This window comes from Pan paniscus, chromosome 8, assembly GCF_029289425.2.
Source record: "Pan paniscus chromosome 8, NHGRI_mPanPan1-v2.0_pri, whole genome shotgun sequence".
Classification (NCBI taxonomy): Eukaryota; Metazoa; Chordata; class Mammalia; order Primates; family Hominidae; genus Pan; species Pan paniscus.
The window spans coordinates 134,168,622-134,185,835 of NC_073257.2; the positions used below are offsets into that span (position 1 = coordinate 134,168,622).

Here is a 17,214-nt window from a genome sequence, read left to right on the forward strand (position 1 = left end):
GCCTGGGCCAGCATTGCGTCACCAGGGGAGTTGAGCTACAAAGTTCAAAGGGGCAAAGGGAGCAGCTAATCAAGGAAGCTCCAGCGTTCGCTGACAGGGATGTGCCAGGAGCATTTCAAAGTGAGACAGAGGAGCAGACCCCGGGGGAGACAGTAAACAGGCAGAGGAGCAGACCCTGGGGAAGCAGTAAACAGGCTCGGAAATGAGAAGAGAGGGAGCTATTTGGCCCAATTTTAAAAATTGCAAATATTGATAAAATAACTTCAATGACAGAGCAATCTACTTCCTGGGGAGGGGGACATGTTGAGGCCGTCACATTATGGGAACTGACAAGTTGGAACTGCACTTTCCTAACATGTCAGTAGTGGGACAAGCTGAACAAATATTAGCTCACCCGGACCTTGACCCTACCAGGAAAGAAGCTGAGCAGCAACTGTGGGCATGGCCTTGGCTGGCCCAGAATCCGGAAAGGAGGGTCGAGAGCCATTAACTGAGTAAAATGAGTCAGACGCCCCTTTCCTCATCTGTCTCAGCAGTGTCCGGAAGACAGGCTAGGAGGGAACGTAGTTGAATAATTGACTTCTCCAGCAACAACTATACCCAAAAATAAAGACATACGTCCAAGCCATTTCTACTCTCCCATTTTCTTTTGTTCATTAATTTTTTTTCAATCTTTCATTCAACAAATATTTTTTGAACATGTGCTTTGTGCCTCAGACACTGACATAATGTTGAAGGGGCAGTTTCTTTGCCTAGCCAGATATTTAGAAACAACTTCAAGTTTGTTTTTGTTGCTATCCAAGAACATCAGTGTAAGAAGGAAACAAACACGCACGGTCGTGTGTGGCTTGCAAACACATACAAACACACACCTATGTGCACATAAATGCATACACAACTACACACATCTAAAGCATAAACACACATACACACACCCCTCTACACTCTACAGCCTGTTTTTCTGGCAATAGCTAGTTGAGAAAAACAAATAGGCTGTCCCGAATTAAATTTAACATCCCCTTGTAGGAAAAACAAAAAATGTAAGCAAAGCTGTTGCCTTCATCTATGAAGGAAAAGTCATCATTTCATTCCACTTGGTAGTCTGAGAAGTTTAGGAAAGCTGTAAAAACTTGTAATCGGAGAAAGGGCAGAAGCAGGCAAATTTTCAACTTTTTAAAAGAACATTTTAAAATCAAGGCATAAAATACAGAAAGGTGCGTGAACCTTAAATGAAGAGTTCAATGAATTTCCACAAAGTGAACACACCTGTGTAACCAGCACCCAGACCAGAACAGGGGACATGGCCAGTCTCCAAAGCCCCTTATCTCAGTACCTACTTCTTCCACCAAAAGTAAACAGTATCCTGACCTCTTTTACTACCAATACATCTTCTCTGTTCTTGAGCTTTGTATAAATAGAATTCTGTAGCATACACCTTTAAATGTCTGGCTTCTTTCACACAATAATGTATCTGTAAAATCCATCCATGTGGCTGCATGTAGCAATAGCTTGTTCATTCTCATAGGATATTTCATTATATGATTATACCACAATTTATTCAGATGTTGGTGGACATGTTCAGCCACTAGGAATAGTGTTGCTATATACAACCATGTACATGTCTTGTGGTACACATAATTATGTGCTTCTATTGGGTAAAAACCTAGGAATAGAATTACTATGTCATAGGGTATGAGTAAGTTCAACTTTAGTAAATACTGCCAAACAGTTTTGCAAAGTGGCTGTGCTAATTTATTCCCTAACCAGCAGTGCATGAGAATTCTGGTTTTTCCATATCCTTGCCAACACTAGGTATCTTCAGTCTTTCACTTTTCTTTTTTTTTGAGACACTCTCGCTCTGTCTCCCAGGCTGGAGTGCAGTGGCATAGTCTCAGCTCACTGCAACCTCCACCTCCCGGGTTCAAGTGATTCTCCTGCCTCAGCCTCCTGAGTAGCTGGGACTATAGGCATGCACCACCACACTCAGCTAATTTTTGTATTTTTAGTAAAGACGGGGTTTCACTATGTTGGCCAGGCTGGTCTTGAACTCCCAACCTTAAGTGATCCACCCGCCTTGGTCTCCCAAAGTGCTGGGATTATAGGTGTGAGCCACCGCTTCTGGCCAGTCTTTCACTTTTCTAATGGATGGAGAGTGGAACTAATTTGCCTATTCCCTTTTAATTTACATTCCCCTGCTAATGAGGTTGAGCATTTCTTTATATATTTGTTAGCCATTGGGTATCTTTTTAGTGAGGTGCCTGCACAAGTCCTTTCCCCATCTTTTCTTTGTTCTTTTCTATGTTCTGCTACGTTCTGGTCCATGTCCTTGTTGGATATATGAATTCCAAATACCTTCTCTCTGTGGCTGGCTTTCCCACTTTCAGAATGGTCTTTTGTTGTTGTTGTTGAGAGAGTCTCACTCTGTTGCCCAGGCTGGAGTGCAGTGGTGTGATCTCAGCTCACTGCAAACTCTGCCTCTCATGTTCAAACGATTCTCTTGCCTCAGCCTCCTGAGTAGCTGGGATTACAGGCATGTGCTACCACGCCTGGCTAATTTTTTGTATTTTTAGTAGAGATGGGGTTTCACCATGTTGGCCAGGCTGGTCTCGAACTCCTGATCCAGGTGATCTGCCTGAATCAGCCTCCCAAAGTGCTGGGATTAAAGGCGTGAGCCACTGTGCCTGGCCTCATAATGCTCGTTTGATGAGCAAAATTTTAAATTTTAAGGCATTATAATCTATCAAGCCTTTCTTTTATAGTTAGTGCTTTTTTTTTTTTTTGAGATGGAGTCTTACTGTGTCACCCAAGCTGGAGTGTAATGGTGCGATCTCAGTTCACTGCCATCTCTGCCTCCCGGGTTCAAACGATTCTGCTCCCTCAGCCTCCTGAGTAGCTGGGATTACAGGCACGTGCCACCACACCTCGCTACTTTTTGTATTTTTAGTAGAGATGGGGTTTCACCGTGTTGGTCAGGCTGGTCTCGAACTCCTGACCTTGTGATCTGCCCGCCTCGGCCTCCCAAAGTGCTGGGATTACAGGCATGAGACACTGGGCCTGGCCTATAGTTAGTGCTATTTAAGAATCTTTGCCTATTCCAGTGCCATGTGGATATTCTCCTATTTTCTTCTAGAAGCTCTATTGTTTTACCTTGCATTTAGATCTAGAGTCCATCCAGAAGTATTTTTTTAAGTATGGTGTGAGGGAGGGACCATGGTCACGGTCCTTCTTTTCATAAGGATGCACAATTGATCCAGCACCGTTTACTGGAAAGGCCATGCTTTGCTCACTGCTCTGCAGTGTCACCTTTGTCATAACGTATTTTACATGCTATGTGTTAAATGTTAGTGTCATACAACTATATGTATGACATATACATCATTTTTAGTATCTCTATTCTGTGCCATTAGTCTTGTCTATCCTTGAACCAATACCACACTTTCTTAATTACTGTTTCATTATAAATCTTGAGATGGAATAAGGCATCCCCCAATTTTGTTCTTCTCCAAGATTACTTTGGTCATTCTTGGTCCTTTGGATTTTCACATATTTACTTTAGAATCAGATTGTCAAATTCCACCAAAAAAGACAAGAGAAGAAAATGCTGAGATTTTGACTGGGAAGACATTGAATATGTAGATCAATTTGGGGAAAATTGACCTCTTTAGAATACTGAGATTTGTAATCCATGAAAATGGTATAAATCTCCATTTATTTGTCTTTTAAAATTTCTTGACCAGGCTCAGTGGCTCACACCAGTAATTTCAGCACTCTGGGGAGGCCTGAGGCCAGGAGTTAGAGACCAGCCTGGGCAACATAGTGGAACCTCTTCGCAAAAAAAATGTAAAAAAGTAGCTGGGCATGGTGGCACACTCCTGTAGTCCCAACTACTTGAGAGGCTGAGGCAGGAGGATCACTTGAGCCTGGGAGGTTGAGGCTGCAGTAAGCTGTGATTGTGCCAATGCACTCCAGCCTAGATGGCAAAGTGAGACCCTGTCTCAAAAAAAATTAAAAATAAAAATAAAATTTCTCTCAATAAAATTTAACAGTTTATTGTATGGAGGTCTTGCTCATCTTCTGTTGTATATATTCCTAAGTGTATAATGTTTGCTGACTCTATTGTAAATAGTATCATTTAAACATTTTTATATTCTAATTGTTTGGTGCTGATATATAGAAGTACAATCATTTTGTATATTGACTTTGTGTTCATATATTGATAGATTTTCTTATTTTAATAGACTGTACATTCTCTTGTATGTTTTCTACATTATGTGATTTTTAAGAATAATACTAGATTTATCTCTTTCTTTCCAAATCTTGTGTCTTTCACTTATTTTTCTTCCCTTGTTGCACTAGGTAGACTCTCCAGTATCATGTTGAGTAGACATGAACATCTTTTGATAATGACATGAACATCATCTGATAATGAGCATCTTTTTTTTCTTCCCAGTCTCAAGGAAAAAGCTTTCAGTAATTCCCCAATCTGTGTATGATGTTTGCTGTGGGTTTGGTGCAGATACTCTTTATCAAATTTTGAAAATCCCCTTCTATTTCTAGAGTTTTTAATCACGAGTGAATCTTACCAACTTTACTAAATGGTTCTCAGATTTTCTCAAAATGATATATAGTTTTCTCCTTTTTGCTGTGAATGTGGTAAAATATATTGATTTTTCAAAGCAATAAACTTTGAGGTGGGATTTAATTACAGCAAAGTGAGTACATTTTAAACATACAGTTTGATGACTTTGATAAACAGATATGCCTGTATAACCAGCACTGCAATCAAGATAGAGAATTGTTGATTTATTTTTTAATGGTAAACCAACTTTGTATCCCTGGAATGAAACCAACTAGGTCAAGCAATGTTATCCTCTTTTATGTCACTGAATTCTATTTGCTGACTGTTTAGAATTTTTGCCTATGTATTCATGAGAGATATTAGCTTGAAATTTTCCTTTCTTGGTTTATCCTTACCAGCTTTTAATTAATTTTGAGGTTATACTAATTTCATCAAATACATTTCAAAGCAGTCCCTCTTTTTCCATTTTCTAGAAGAGTTTGGGAGAGACTGCTGTTCTGTCTTCCTAAATATTTGGAAGAATTTATCAGTGAAGCCATTTGGGCTTGAGATTTTGGAAGACTTTTAGTTATAGATAGAATGTTCTTTATATATAGTATTATTAAGATTTTATGGGTCTTTTTGTGTCAATTTTAGTTATGTTGTGTTTTTCAAGGAACGTGTACTTTTCATCTAAATTGTTTTAAATTTATTGACACCAGTAATTAACAAACTTTATCTTTTTAGAGCTTTTTTGAGGAATAATTGGAACTCAATAAACTACACATAGCTAATGCTTCAATTTGATGAGTTCTAATATACATAAGTACCCATAAAATGATCATTACAATAAAAATAATGAAAATATCCATCTCACACAAAGGTTTCCTTATGACACTTAATAGTCCACTCGTAGGCTGGGCACGGTGGCTCATGCCTGTAATCCCAGCACCTTGGGAAGCCGAGGCAGGCAGATCACCTGAGGTTGGGAGTTTGAGACCAGCCTGACCAACATGGTGGAACCCCTTCTCTACTAAAAATACAAAAATTAGCCAGGCGTGGTGGTGCACGTCTGTAATTCCAGCTACTTGGGAGGCTGAGGCAAGAGAATCGCTTGAACCTGGGAGGCGGAGGTTGCAGTGAGCCGAGACTGTGCTATTGCATTCCAGCCTGGGTGACTGAACGAGACTCCAACTCAAAAACAAAACAAAACAAAACAAAAATCCACTTGTCCTCTTTGCTCCAGCCCCACCACCACCATTGGTGGGCAAACACAGATCTGCTTCTATCACTCTAGATTTGTTTGCATTTTCTAGAATGTTATACAGTCTCATGCGTCACTGAACAACTAGGATGTGTTCTGAGACATGCATTGTTAGGCTGTTTCATCCTCGTGCAAACATCATAGGGTGTGCTTACACAAACCTAGATGGCATAGCCTACTACACACCTGGGCTATATGGTACAGTGTATCACTCCTGGACTACAAACCTGTACAGCATGTTCCTGTACTGAATATCATAGGCAGTTGTAACACAATGGTAAGTATTCATGTATCTAAACATAGAAAAGTACAGTAAAAATATGATGTAAAAGATAAAAAAAACAAACGGATACACCTGTACAGGGCACTTATCATGCATGGAACGTGCAGGACTAGAAGTTGCTCTGGTGAGTCAGTGAGTGAATGGTGCGTGAATATTAAGGCCTAGGACATTACTGGGCAGCACTGTAGACTTTTTTTTTTTTTGAAACGGAGTTTCACTCTTGTTGCCTAGGCTGGAGTGCAACGGCGCAATCTCGGTTCACCGCATCTCCGCCTCTCGGGTTCAAGAGATTCTCCTGCCTCAGCCTCCTGAGTAGCTGGGATTACAGGCATGTGTCAGTGCGCCCAGCTAATTTTTTGTAATTTTAGTAGAGATGGGGTTTCTCCATGTTGGTCAGGCTGATCTCAAACTCCCGACCTCAGGTGATCCACCCGCCTTGGCCTCCCAAAGTGTTGGGATTTTACAGGCGTGAGTCACTGCGCCCAGCCGACTGTAGACTTTATAAACGCTGTGTACTTAGGCTACACTCAAATGTTCTTTCTTCAATAACAAATAAACTTTAGCTTACTACAAGCATTTACTTTATAATTTTTTTAATTTTTAAAACGACTTTTTCGTAACACTTAGCTTAAAACACAAACACGTTATACAAGTGTACAAAAATATTTTCTTTATAATCTGTTCTATAAGCTCTTATCCTGTTTCTAAAAAGTTTATGTTAATTTTTTACTTTTTAAACCTTTTTGTTAAAAACTAAGCCACAGGCCGGGTGTGGTGGCCTGTAATCCCAGCACTTTGGGAGGCTGAGGCTGGTGGATCACGAGGTCAGGAGATCGAGACCATCCTGGCTAACACGGTGAAACCCTGTCTCTACTAAAAATACAAAAAATTAGCCGGGCATGGTGGCAGGCAGCTGTAGTCCCAGCTACTTGGGAGGCTGAGGCAGGAGAATGGCGTGAACCTGGGAGGCGGAGCTTGCAGTGAGCCGAGATCGCACCACTGCACTCCAGCCTGGGTGACAGAGCGAGACTCTGTCTCAAAAAAACCAAAAAACCAAAAAAACAACAAAAAAAAAACTAAGCCACAAACACACGTATTAGCCTAGGTCCACACAGGGTCAGGACCATCAATATCACTATCTTCCATCTCCACGTCTTGTCCCACTGGAAGGCCTTCAGGGGCAATGACACCCATGAAGCCATCTCCTATGATAACAACGGCTTCTTCTGGAATACCTCCTGAAGGTCCTGCTTGAGGCTGTGAACTTTTTTTTTTATAAGTAGAAGGAAAACACTGTAAAATAAAGATTAAAAGTATATAATAGTACATAAGCCCGTAACAGTCATTTATTATTCATTATTAAGTATTATGTACTGAATGTAATTGCATGTATTACACTTTTATCCAACAGACGCACAGTAGGGTTTTTTTTTACACCAGCCACACCACAAACACATGTGTTGTGCTATAGAATCACTAGACAATAGGACTTTTTCAGTCCTGTCTTTTCAGCTCCATTATAATCCTTTGGGACCACTATCTTATATGTGGTCTGTTGTTGACTGAAACGTTAAGTGGTGCCTGACTGTATATATAGAATGTTATATAAATAAATCATGGAGTCTGTACTCCTTTTTTTCTGGATTCTTTCATGCATCATAATTATTCAGAGATTCACCCATGTTGTTGCATGTATCAGTAGGTCTTTTTGTTGATTGCTGAGTGATATTCCATTCATGGATTACCAAAATTTGTTTTTCTATTCATCTTTTCATAGACATTTGGGTTGTTTTTAGTAACTTTATAAAGTTACTATAAATATTCCTGTACAAGTCTGTATGGGAGAATATACTTTCATTTCTTTTAAGTAAATAAATTCCTGGGAATAGAATGGCTAGGTAAAACAGTAGGTGTATGTTTAACTTTTTAAGAATCTGCCAAACTGTTTTCCAATGTGGTTGGACTATTTTTTTTGTTTTGTTTTTGAGACAGCGTCTCACTCTGTTGCCCAGGCTGGAGTGCAGTGGCATGATCTTGGCTCACTGCAACCTCTGCCTCCCAGGTTCAAGTGATTCTCCTGCCTCAGCCTCCCGAGTAGCTGGGATTACAGGCACATGCCAACATGCCCGGCTAATTTTTGTATATTTAATAGAGACAGGGTTTTGCCATGGTGGCCAGGCTGGTCTCAAACTCCTGACCTCAGGTGATCCACCTGCCTCGGCCTCCCAAAGTGCTGGGATTACAGGCGTTCATTTGCTCCACATCCTTGCTAACATTTGGTCAGCCTTTTTAATTTTTGCCAATTTAATCCGTTTCTAATGGTATCTCATTGTGATTTTAACTTTCATTTCCCCAATGACTAAGGATGGTGAGCATCGTTTCATATGCTTATTTGTCCTTCATTTAACTTCTTTAGTGAAAAGCCTGTTCAAACCTTTGGCCCATATTTTTAAAACCGGGTTGTTGGTTATTGACTTGTGAGTATTCTTTAAATATTCTGGATACAAGTCCTTTGTCAGATACATATTTCATAGATACTTTCTCCAAATCTATTACTTATATTTTCATTTTCAAAATAGTGTAGTTTGAATATCAGAAGTTTTTTATTTTGATGTTCAATGTGTTGACTTTTTTCTTCTTTTCAGTTCATTCCTTTTGTGTCCTACTTAATAATCTTGCCAAAGCAAGATGACTATGATTTTTCCTCTATGTTTTCTTCTGGGAGATTTATTGTTTTAGCTCTCACATTTATATTTATGATTAATTTTGAGTTAAGTTTTATATATATATGTGAGGTAAGGGTTAAGGTTCATGTTTTGCATATAGATATCCAATTATTCAGTATGATGTGTTGAAAAGAGTATTCTATTTCCCTTGAATTGCTTTTGGCACCGTTGTCAAACATCAACCAGATGTGTGTGTTTATTTTGGGACTCAATATTCTGTTCCTTTAAACCATATTCCTATTTTATACTAATATATTATCTTGATTAGATAATTCATTTTCACTAAGTCTTGACATAAGGTAATGTAGGTTCTCTAGCTTTGTTCATTTTTTTCAAAGTTATTTTGACTACTCTAGCTCCTTTGCACTTTCATATTAATTTTAAAATCAGCTTGACAGTTTTTGTAGAAAAATCTCATGGAATTTTGATAAGGATTGTCTTCAATGTACAGGCCAATTTGGGAAGAATTTACATCTTAACAAGATTGAGTCTTCTGATCCATGAATATGGTATATCTTTCCATTCATTTAGGTCCTCTTAAATGTCTTTCATAAATGTTTCATGTAGTTTTGCACAGTGTTTAGAAAATTTATCTCTAAGGCTTTCATATTAACACTATTGTAAGAGGTATTATTTTAACTTCGATTTCTGATTGTTCTTTGCTATTATGTAGAAATACAAAATTAATTTTTTTACATTGACTTTGTATTATACAACCTTAGTAGAACTCAATTGTACTTCTAGAAACTTTTTTATAGATTCCTTAGGAATCTACATAGGCAATCATATCACCTGTAAATAAAGACAATTTTATTTCTTCCTTTCTATCTGTATGCCTGTTTTTGTTCTTGCCTTATTACACTGAATACAATATTCAGTACATTGTTGATCAGAAGTGGTGAGAGAGTGGACCTTCTTGCCTTGTTCTAGATTACAGGAGGAAATAAAGTAATCTTTCATTATTAAATAAAATTTTAACTATAGGTTTTTTATAGATACCCTTTATCATGTTGAGGAGGTTCCTTTTATTTCTAGTTTGATGATAAATTTTATCAGGAATAGATGTTTTATTTTATCAAATGTTTAGTTTGCCCTTCTTTTCCTAGTTTCACAGGTGGAAACTTAAGTCATTGGTTTAAGACTTTTTTTTCTAAGTGTTTAGTGCTATAAATTTCCCTGTAATTATTGCTTTAGCTGCATCTCAGAAATTTTGATATGTTGTGTTTTAAACTTCATTCAGTTCAAAATACTTTCTAATTTTCCCTTTGAGTTCTTCTTTGACCTATGGATTATTTAGAACTGTGTTCTTTGTTTTGCAAATATTTGAGGATTTTCTAGATATCTTCCTGTTACTGTTTTCTAACTTAATTCCATTGTTATCAGAGAAAATACTTTGTATGATTTTAGTTCTTTTAAATTATTGAGACCTGTTTTATGGCTCACAATATGATCTCTCTTGGTAAAAAAATTTTAAAAGTCTTTATGATTGTATTTTATGTCTATTTTTAAAAATTTCAACTTTTATTTCAGATTTAGGGGGTACATGTACAGGTCTGTTACATGGATATATTACCTGATGCTCAGGTGCGGTACAATGGACCCTGTCACCTAGGTACTGAGCATAGTACTCAATAGGTAGTTTTCCAGCCCTTGTCTCCCTCCCTCCCCACTCTAGTAGTCCCTACTTTCTATTATTCCCCTCTTTATGTTCATGTGTACCCAATGTTTAGCTTCCATTTATAAGTGAGAACATACAGTATTTGGTTTTCTGTTTCTGCATTAATTCACTTAGGATAATGGTCTCCATCTGCATTCATGTTGCTGCAAAGAACATAATATATATATTTTTTAATGGCTGTGTGGGATTCCATGGTATATATGCACTACATTTTCTTTATCCAATCCACCATTGATGGACACCTAGGTTGATTCCATGTCTTTGCTATTGTGAATAGTGCTGTGATGAACATATGCCTGCATGTGTCTTCTTGGTAGAATGATTTATTTTCCTGTGGGTATATACCCAGTGACAGGCTTGTTGGGTCAAATGGGGCAAATTGATGGTGGTCCTGGGGTTGACCTTGGTCTTCTAGGTCTTCTGACACTCTTAGCAATTAGGGTCAAGGGCAAATCATAACGGACATGTAATTCTAATCCTTAGCTGATTTATTAATCACTAAATAGGTATCTCTCAGACACTGAAGGGTAGATTCTGGCAATAAGCTTCCACCTCACCAGAAGGAAGTAATTTGAACGTAGCCAATGAAGCCAATTCCCATATGATCCCAACTTCTAGATTCCCCTGATTCTCCAGCTGAGTCTCTTCTTTCCTGTGCCCTACCCAAATCTGACCCAGCCTTTACAGAGCTGGACAAAGCCGGTTCCAGAAAGCCTTCTCTGATCTCACTTGTGCACTGGATGAATTCCTCCTCTTATCTCCTCTTTGCGGAGAGAAAAAGAGCATGTGCTGGCTGCACGGGTGCACACTGGTGAACCCAACAGCACCTTCCCCCACCCATTCCCCCCACATACTATTCCCAAGGGACCGCAGGGGGAAACTTTTAAGGAGAGCTTCCCTGCCATGCCCTGTACCATGGGTGCCCTGAGCCCACTGATTTCTTGAGGGCAATGTGCTATGATGCTGTGTCCCCAGGGTGGGCGAGGCCATGTGCCTCTTGTGATTCATGAATGGCATTTGCAGATGTAGCCAGAGTTAGCATGAAACTGGGCAACCCTGGTGTGTCAACACTGATCTCTTTACCAGCACATTAATTTTGAAATATCCCATGAGTCATGGACATTAGGGCCATTAAATTGTTCTCTTTTAGAATAGCTCAACAAAGCCTTGTGCAGGGAGGTTGGTATATTCTGGGTCAAGAGGATTTCTCATTATCTGACGTTCATGCTTCTTGCCTTGTTGTGTCTTCTCTTACTCTGAGAGGTGATGACTCTGCTCCCCTTTAACTTGGATCTCTGGAACCTGAGTCTCTCTTGTTCTCAAGGTCCCTAAATATTATGCTTAGTTCTTACTAACTTTCCACTTCTGCCATGTTGCTTCTTGGCTTCCCAGGCATATTGAGAAGCACCAAAACATACCTTCAACAATAAGCATGGAGGAGTGGAAGGAGCACAAGAGTCTGGGTGTAGGAGGTTCTTAAAAAGGGCAGCTGTGGTTATGATTAGACAGGATTTCCCTTTGTGCTCGGGTCAGGACCATCTTGACAGACAGAAGGACATTGAACTTGGTCTCAGTGAAAAGCTGATAGGTCATGGTGACAGCAGACAGGACCACATGGGCATGGAGATAGTGGCATAGACTGGCCTGTGTGTGCAGCAAGTGTGTGTGAGCATGTGCACCAGGGCTGGCCCTACTGGCCTAGAAGATAAGTTGTGGGTGAATGGAGGGATGGGATGATGGAAATGAGGCTGGAAAGTTGGCAGGGACCAGGTCGTTCATCCAATTAATTCACCCAACATATTGCAAGCTAAGTGCCAGGCACTATAAAAGACACCAAGAGTACAACAATAAACAATGCAGACACAAACCCTGTCATCATGGAGCTTGCAATCTAGGAGCAGAGACAAGCAATAAATCAGACGTATGTTAGAAGAAGTCAGCCCCGAGTCTCAGCCCCACCTCTGCCATTCACTGCCTGTAGACTTTGGGCAAGCACCCTAAGCACCGTGCATGGAGGTAACAACACACACTCACCAGGACTGATGGGTGGGTCAGCCCTGACTCGAAGAAAAGGCCCAGGACAGCATGTGACAGGGGTTCTAAAATGTGGTGACCTTTGGTAGGTTATGATGTGTGGGTGGCAGCAGGAATTATTGTTTCATTTACCACACTTGAGTGTTAGGAGCCAAGAGGACCATTTCCCGGTTTTGTATATATAGATAGATAGATTTTTTTTTTTTTTTTTTGAGGTGGAGTCTCGCTGTGTTGCCCAGGCTGGAGTGCAGTAGCATGATCTCGGCTCACTGCAACTGCTGCCTCCCATGTTCAAGCAATGCTCCTGCCTCAGCCACCCGAGTAGCTGGGATTACAGGCACCCGCCACCATGCCTGGCTAATTTTTGTATTTTTAGTAGAGATGGGATTTTACCATATTGGCCAGGCTGGTCTCCAACTCCTGACCTCAGGTGATTCACCCACCTTGGCCTCCCAAAGTGCTGGGATTACAGGCGTGAGCCACTGTGGCTGGCCTCCGTTTTCTGGTTCTTTGATTTCAGGAGTGTCCCAAGTCTTCTATGCTGAGTTATATTTTGGAAAAAAAAAAAAAGCCATTTTCTCTTCTCATTGTGAGTTATTGCCCTAAAATGTGTATTTTTTTCAAACGTTGTCTTAAAATTTAATATGTTAGTTCAGGTGTTTCTCAAATAAGCAAAGTCACTTTTAACCTTAATGTCTTTTTTCAACTGGGGCAAAATATGCATAGCATGAATTTTTCCCATTTGAACCATTCTTACGTGTTCAGTTCAGTGGCGTTAAGTTTATTCGCATTGTTGTGCAACCATCTCCAGAACTTTTCCATCTTCCCAAACTGAAACTCTACCCATGAAACAACTCCCATTCCCCTTCCCCAGCCCCTGGCAGCCACCGTTCTACTTTCTGTCTCTACAAATTTGATGACTCTAGGTACCTCATAGAGTAGAATCATCCAGCATTCACCCTTGCGTCTGGCTTACTGCTTCCAGGTTCATCATGCTGTAGCATATATGTATGTTAAGGCTAAAATCTGAAGTGCTGGGACTATCAGAGCTGTGGGCCTGATACTCGCAGGAAGGGTGGAAGGCTCCAGCAGATGACAGGGTAGAGGAAGTGAGAAAGTTGTGGCAAAGAGCACCTCTAAAATACAATATGTACCCATCACAGGGAGACTTGTCCCCAGGTACTGTCTTTCCGAGTCGATGGGAGATTTGTCCCCAGGGTCTGGCAAGTAGGACCCAGAGCCAACCTGGATGTATCTTTCAGTAGCAAGGAACTGTGAACTGTCTTCCCTAGAGGGGTCATGCCCCAGGGTTTCTCAGTGAACTTTGGGAGGCATAGACCATCGCCTGAAGTTGTCTCAAAAAAATAAGCGCTAAACCAAAAGAGGTCTTTGCACAAACAGAGCGCAGTACCAGGGAAACCATGCCAGTCTTTGAGTCCACCAGTGTAGCCAAGCACTGTAGTCCCCAGACTTAGCAGCTGCTTGCTCGCTCCCATCTTACGTGACACCATGTGAATGTACTCACCACTGGCCCAGAGAGGAGCAGGTGCCTCCGCTCCCAGACAGTTAAGTGGCGCCAAGTAAAATGGAAAATGTGCTGGACTAGCCCTGAGTGGCCTGTGTAGGACACTGGCTCCAAGACAGTGGACCTTGCTAGGCTCCCAGAGCCGGGTTATATTGATCTGTTCTGAGGGTGGACCACAACCCTTAGATCCTTTGAGATTTCAGGAAATCAGAAGCTGAGGACACCACTTTCTATCTTTGAGGTGGCCCATAACTTGGGTTATTTGGAGGGTGGCGATGATGATGAATACCACCAAGAACAATTGCCTGCATTTGATGCTGCTTGAGTCCATTCACTTTCCCTGGGGCGGGAGGACAATGGTGGTGCTTATAGATGTTGAGGACTCACTGGGAGCCAGCAGCCGACCCAAGCCCTTCCCAAACACTGTCAGCTTTACTCCTCCCTTCTCCCCAAGGCACCACCTGTGGCTACTGCTCCCACTTGACAGAGGAGAGTGAAGCTCTAAGAGGCCCGGTCACAGGACTGTGGCTGGCTGGGCTGGGACGGGACCCTGGTCTGCCTGCCTCGGGGGCCCCAGCTTGGTTGGATGATGAGATGACTCATGGCCTCTCCATGTCATCCACAAAAGTGGGCGTCATTGCCACTTCCCAGAGGCCCCAAGGGGTCATAAAGTCCAACCAGCTGTCTCAACAAAGCTGTTTCCAAATCCTCTGGGACAGGATGGCTGTCCAGAGAGGCCCTGGCTGAATGGCCTTCGGGTCTGAGTGCCTCTCAAAGGGAGGATCAGGGTCTCGGTTCCTCTTGCCCCTGCCAGCAGCCTTGCCATGCCAAGGCACATCAGCAGAACCGGCGTCTGGAGCTTCCTGGTGGAGGGCAATGCTTTCCTCCAGATGGGTCCTTTCCTTTCTGGAACTGAATCTGTATTTCAGCCGCAGCTCCAGCCGGGGCCCACTGCTTAGGGCAGCACCTGGCTGTGGAGCGCTGGCCATAGGTGCTGGCTTGTCCCCAGAGCACTGGGCAAGGCTAGGGAGGATGGTGTCAGCTTGGCCCCTTCTTGCCCCTTGGAACCTGCTGCCCAGCCATGATGACGCCTCAGCTGTTCCTCCATGACATGATGAAAAATAGGCAGAAGAAGGAGGAGGCTCAGATCATCTGAGGAAAGGAAGTGAGCGAGTGTTATTTGTCCCACGAAGATGTCAGTGTTTTCAGGGCACAGGCACCGCACCCACCAGCCCCGGCTCCACTTACCCTCGGTAATGGAGGGCTGGTTCCAGAACCAATAGTTCTGCACTCCTGAAAGCATCCGCCTGACCTTGTTTATGGCTGCTCTGTCCACCTCCAGAGACAGGCACAGGGTAGATACTGGTAAATAACCCTTGAATTGAATCAGAACTCACTTGTCTTTGTGCCTACAACTTTTCTGCACCTCTAGGCCTATCTTCTGGGACCACTGGCGTGGAGCAGTTGGGCGGTCCCAGGAATTCCCAGATCTTATGAAAATAAACGGTTCCGGGAAAGCTGGCGGGCATCTCTGACAGAAGGGACCACAGGGCCAGTGGTGCCCTCTGTCCAGCTGGGACAGGGTGTGACTTGGACACCACTCTTGATTTACGGAAAAATAATCTACAAGTACCCTGGGTGGGTCCTATGCAGGCTCTGCCTTGAAGGAGTGACTGCATTTCCAAAGGGACTTGGAAACATTGTTCCCCATTGTCCCCATTTATGAAAAGTGACCATTTTTGTGAAGTGAGTTATTTCAAAAGAAGGGCAGGGAATGCGTGTCTGTGTGTGCGTGTCTTCTCAAAAAGAACTGGATCTTCTCAACCCAGCGCTGAACTTCAGCTCCGTGAGGAAGTTAACTGGAGCTTGGTATTAACACTGAGTATAGCAGAACTGATCCTGAAACCAGCTGCTAAAACTAGTTCCCCACACAGCCGTTCTCTTCTTCTTTTTAATTTTTTCAGAAAGCACTTTTGCAGCGCCTAATTTGGTCGCTTACTGGAAGGGCAGCGTATGTACAGGGGGAGTCAGGAGTCCCGGGTTCCAGTCCGAGCTGAGCCTCTTTTTCCCATCTGTAAAATGGAGCTCACTATCCTTGCCCCATCTGCCCCACAAGAAGTTTGTGAGACTCAAGTGAGAAAATGCATATTGAGGTCCTCTGTAAAGTAACATGTGTTCCCATCAGTCACTTAATACACATTTATTGAGCACCTACTATGTGCAGAACTCAGTGGTAGATGCCGAGGGGACTATAAGCATTTGTCTCCATTACCATCTCTGGGGCTGGACTTTATAAAATGTCGTCTAAGCCACCATCTGCTTCCATGTACCTGACCCCTCCAGAGGGACCGAGGCCCCATCTCCCCCTGGCTAGTGAAGCCACTAGTCTCTACAACATGGCTTTCCCTAGCCCGAGCTAATTCCAGAGAGGAGTTTGCTGAAGGTCTGTTATTCTTCTTTATGCCTCTGCTAAGCTTTCCTGAGAACTGTTGCTTTCTGGACCGGGACATAGGACAGAGCTTGAGGCCGCTCTTCCTCTGCTTGCGTCTGCACGGCATCACCAAAGGTAAGCCCCGGTCCAGGCGAGCGCATCCACGGGAAAGCTGCTGGGCACCTGCCCACCCTGCAGCCGCTGCCGGGGGAGCCCCACCTGATGTTTCCAAGGGAATCACCTGAATCGTGGCATTGTCACTTCCAAGCTGTGTGACTTCGGGAAAGTCATGTAGCCTCTTGGTCTTACTTTCCCTGTCTGTAAAACGAGGGTAATCTGAGCTCTGATGAAATATAGTGATGGCTAGAATGGGCTTAAATATTGTGAAGCAGTGTACGGCTGCCAAGGGCTGTTTTATTGGCATCTAATTGTATGTCCTACCTCTTCACATGCTTCACTTCTAGGCCCCTTGTTCTGCAGTTTGGGAGAAAACTCTGAATTTGTGCTCCTTTAACCTCATGCTCTGGGCACAGGGGATGGTACCTGTAACTCGGAAAGAGGAAAGAAATGTTGGGGAGTATGTTTTCGGCAGTCCAGGAGGCCACCCAGTGAGATCTTTGCATCTGAAAGGACCTCTGAGAACATTTTCAAAGCCATTTCCAGCTATCCAGATATAATAAGTAGCTCTAGAATTCAGGACTGGTTGATGGGGCCA

General features: G+C 42.4%; 1 protein-coding gene across 4 annotated transcripts in view; it reads left to right on the plus strand.

Moving 5' to 3' along the window:
• The window catches only part of BTBD16 (BTB domain containing 16), a 65,286-nt gene that overhangs the window by 40,079 nt on the left and 7,993 nt on the right, over positions 1-17,214 (plus strand). For all 4 annotated transcript variants that reach the window (XM_003825667.5, XM_008951010.3, XM_055093415.1 and 1 more), the window contains one exon: positions 16,543-16,634. In XM_003825667.5, coding sequence (XP_003825715.1) covers positions 16,543-16,634 — 92 coding nt within the window. The remainder of the gene's footprint in view (positions 1-16,542; positions 16,635-17,214) is intronic.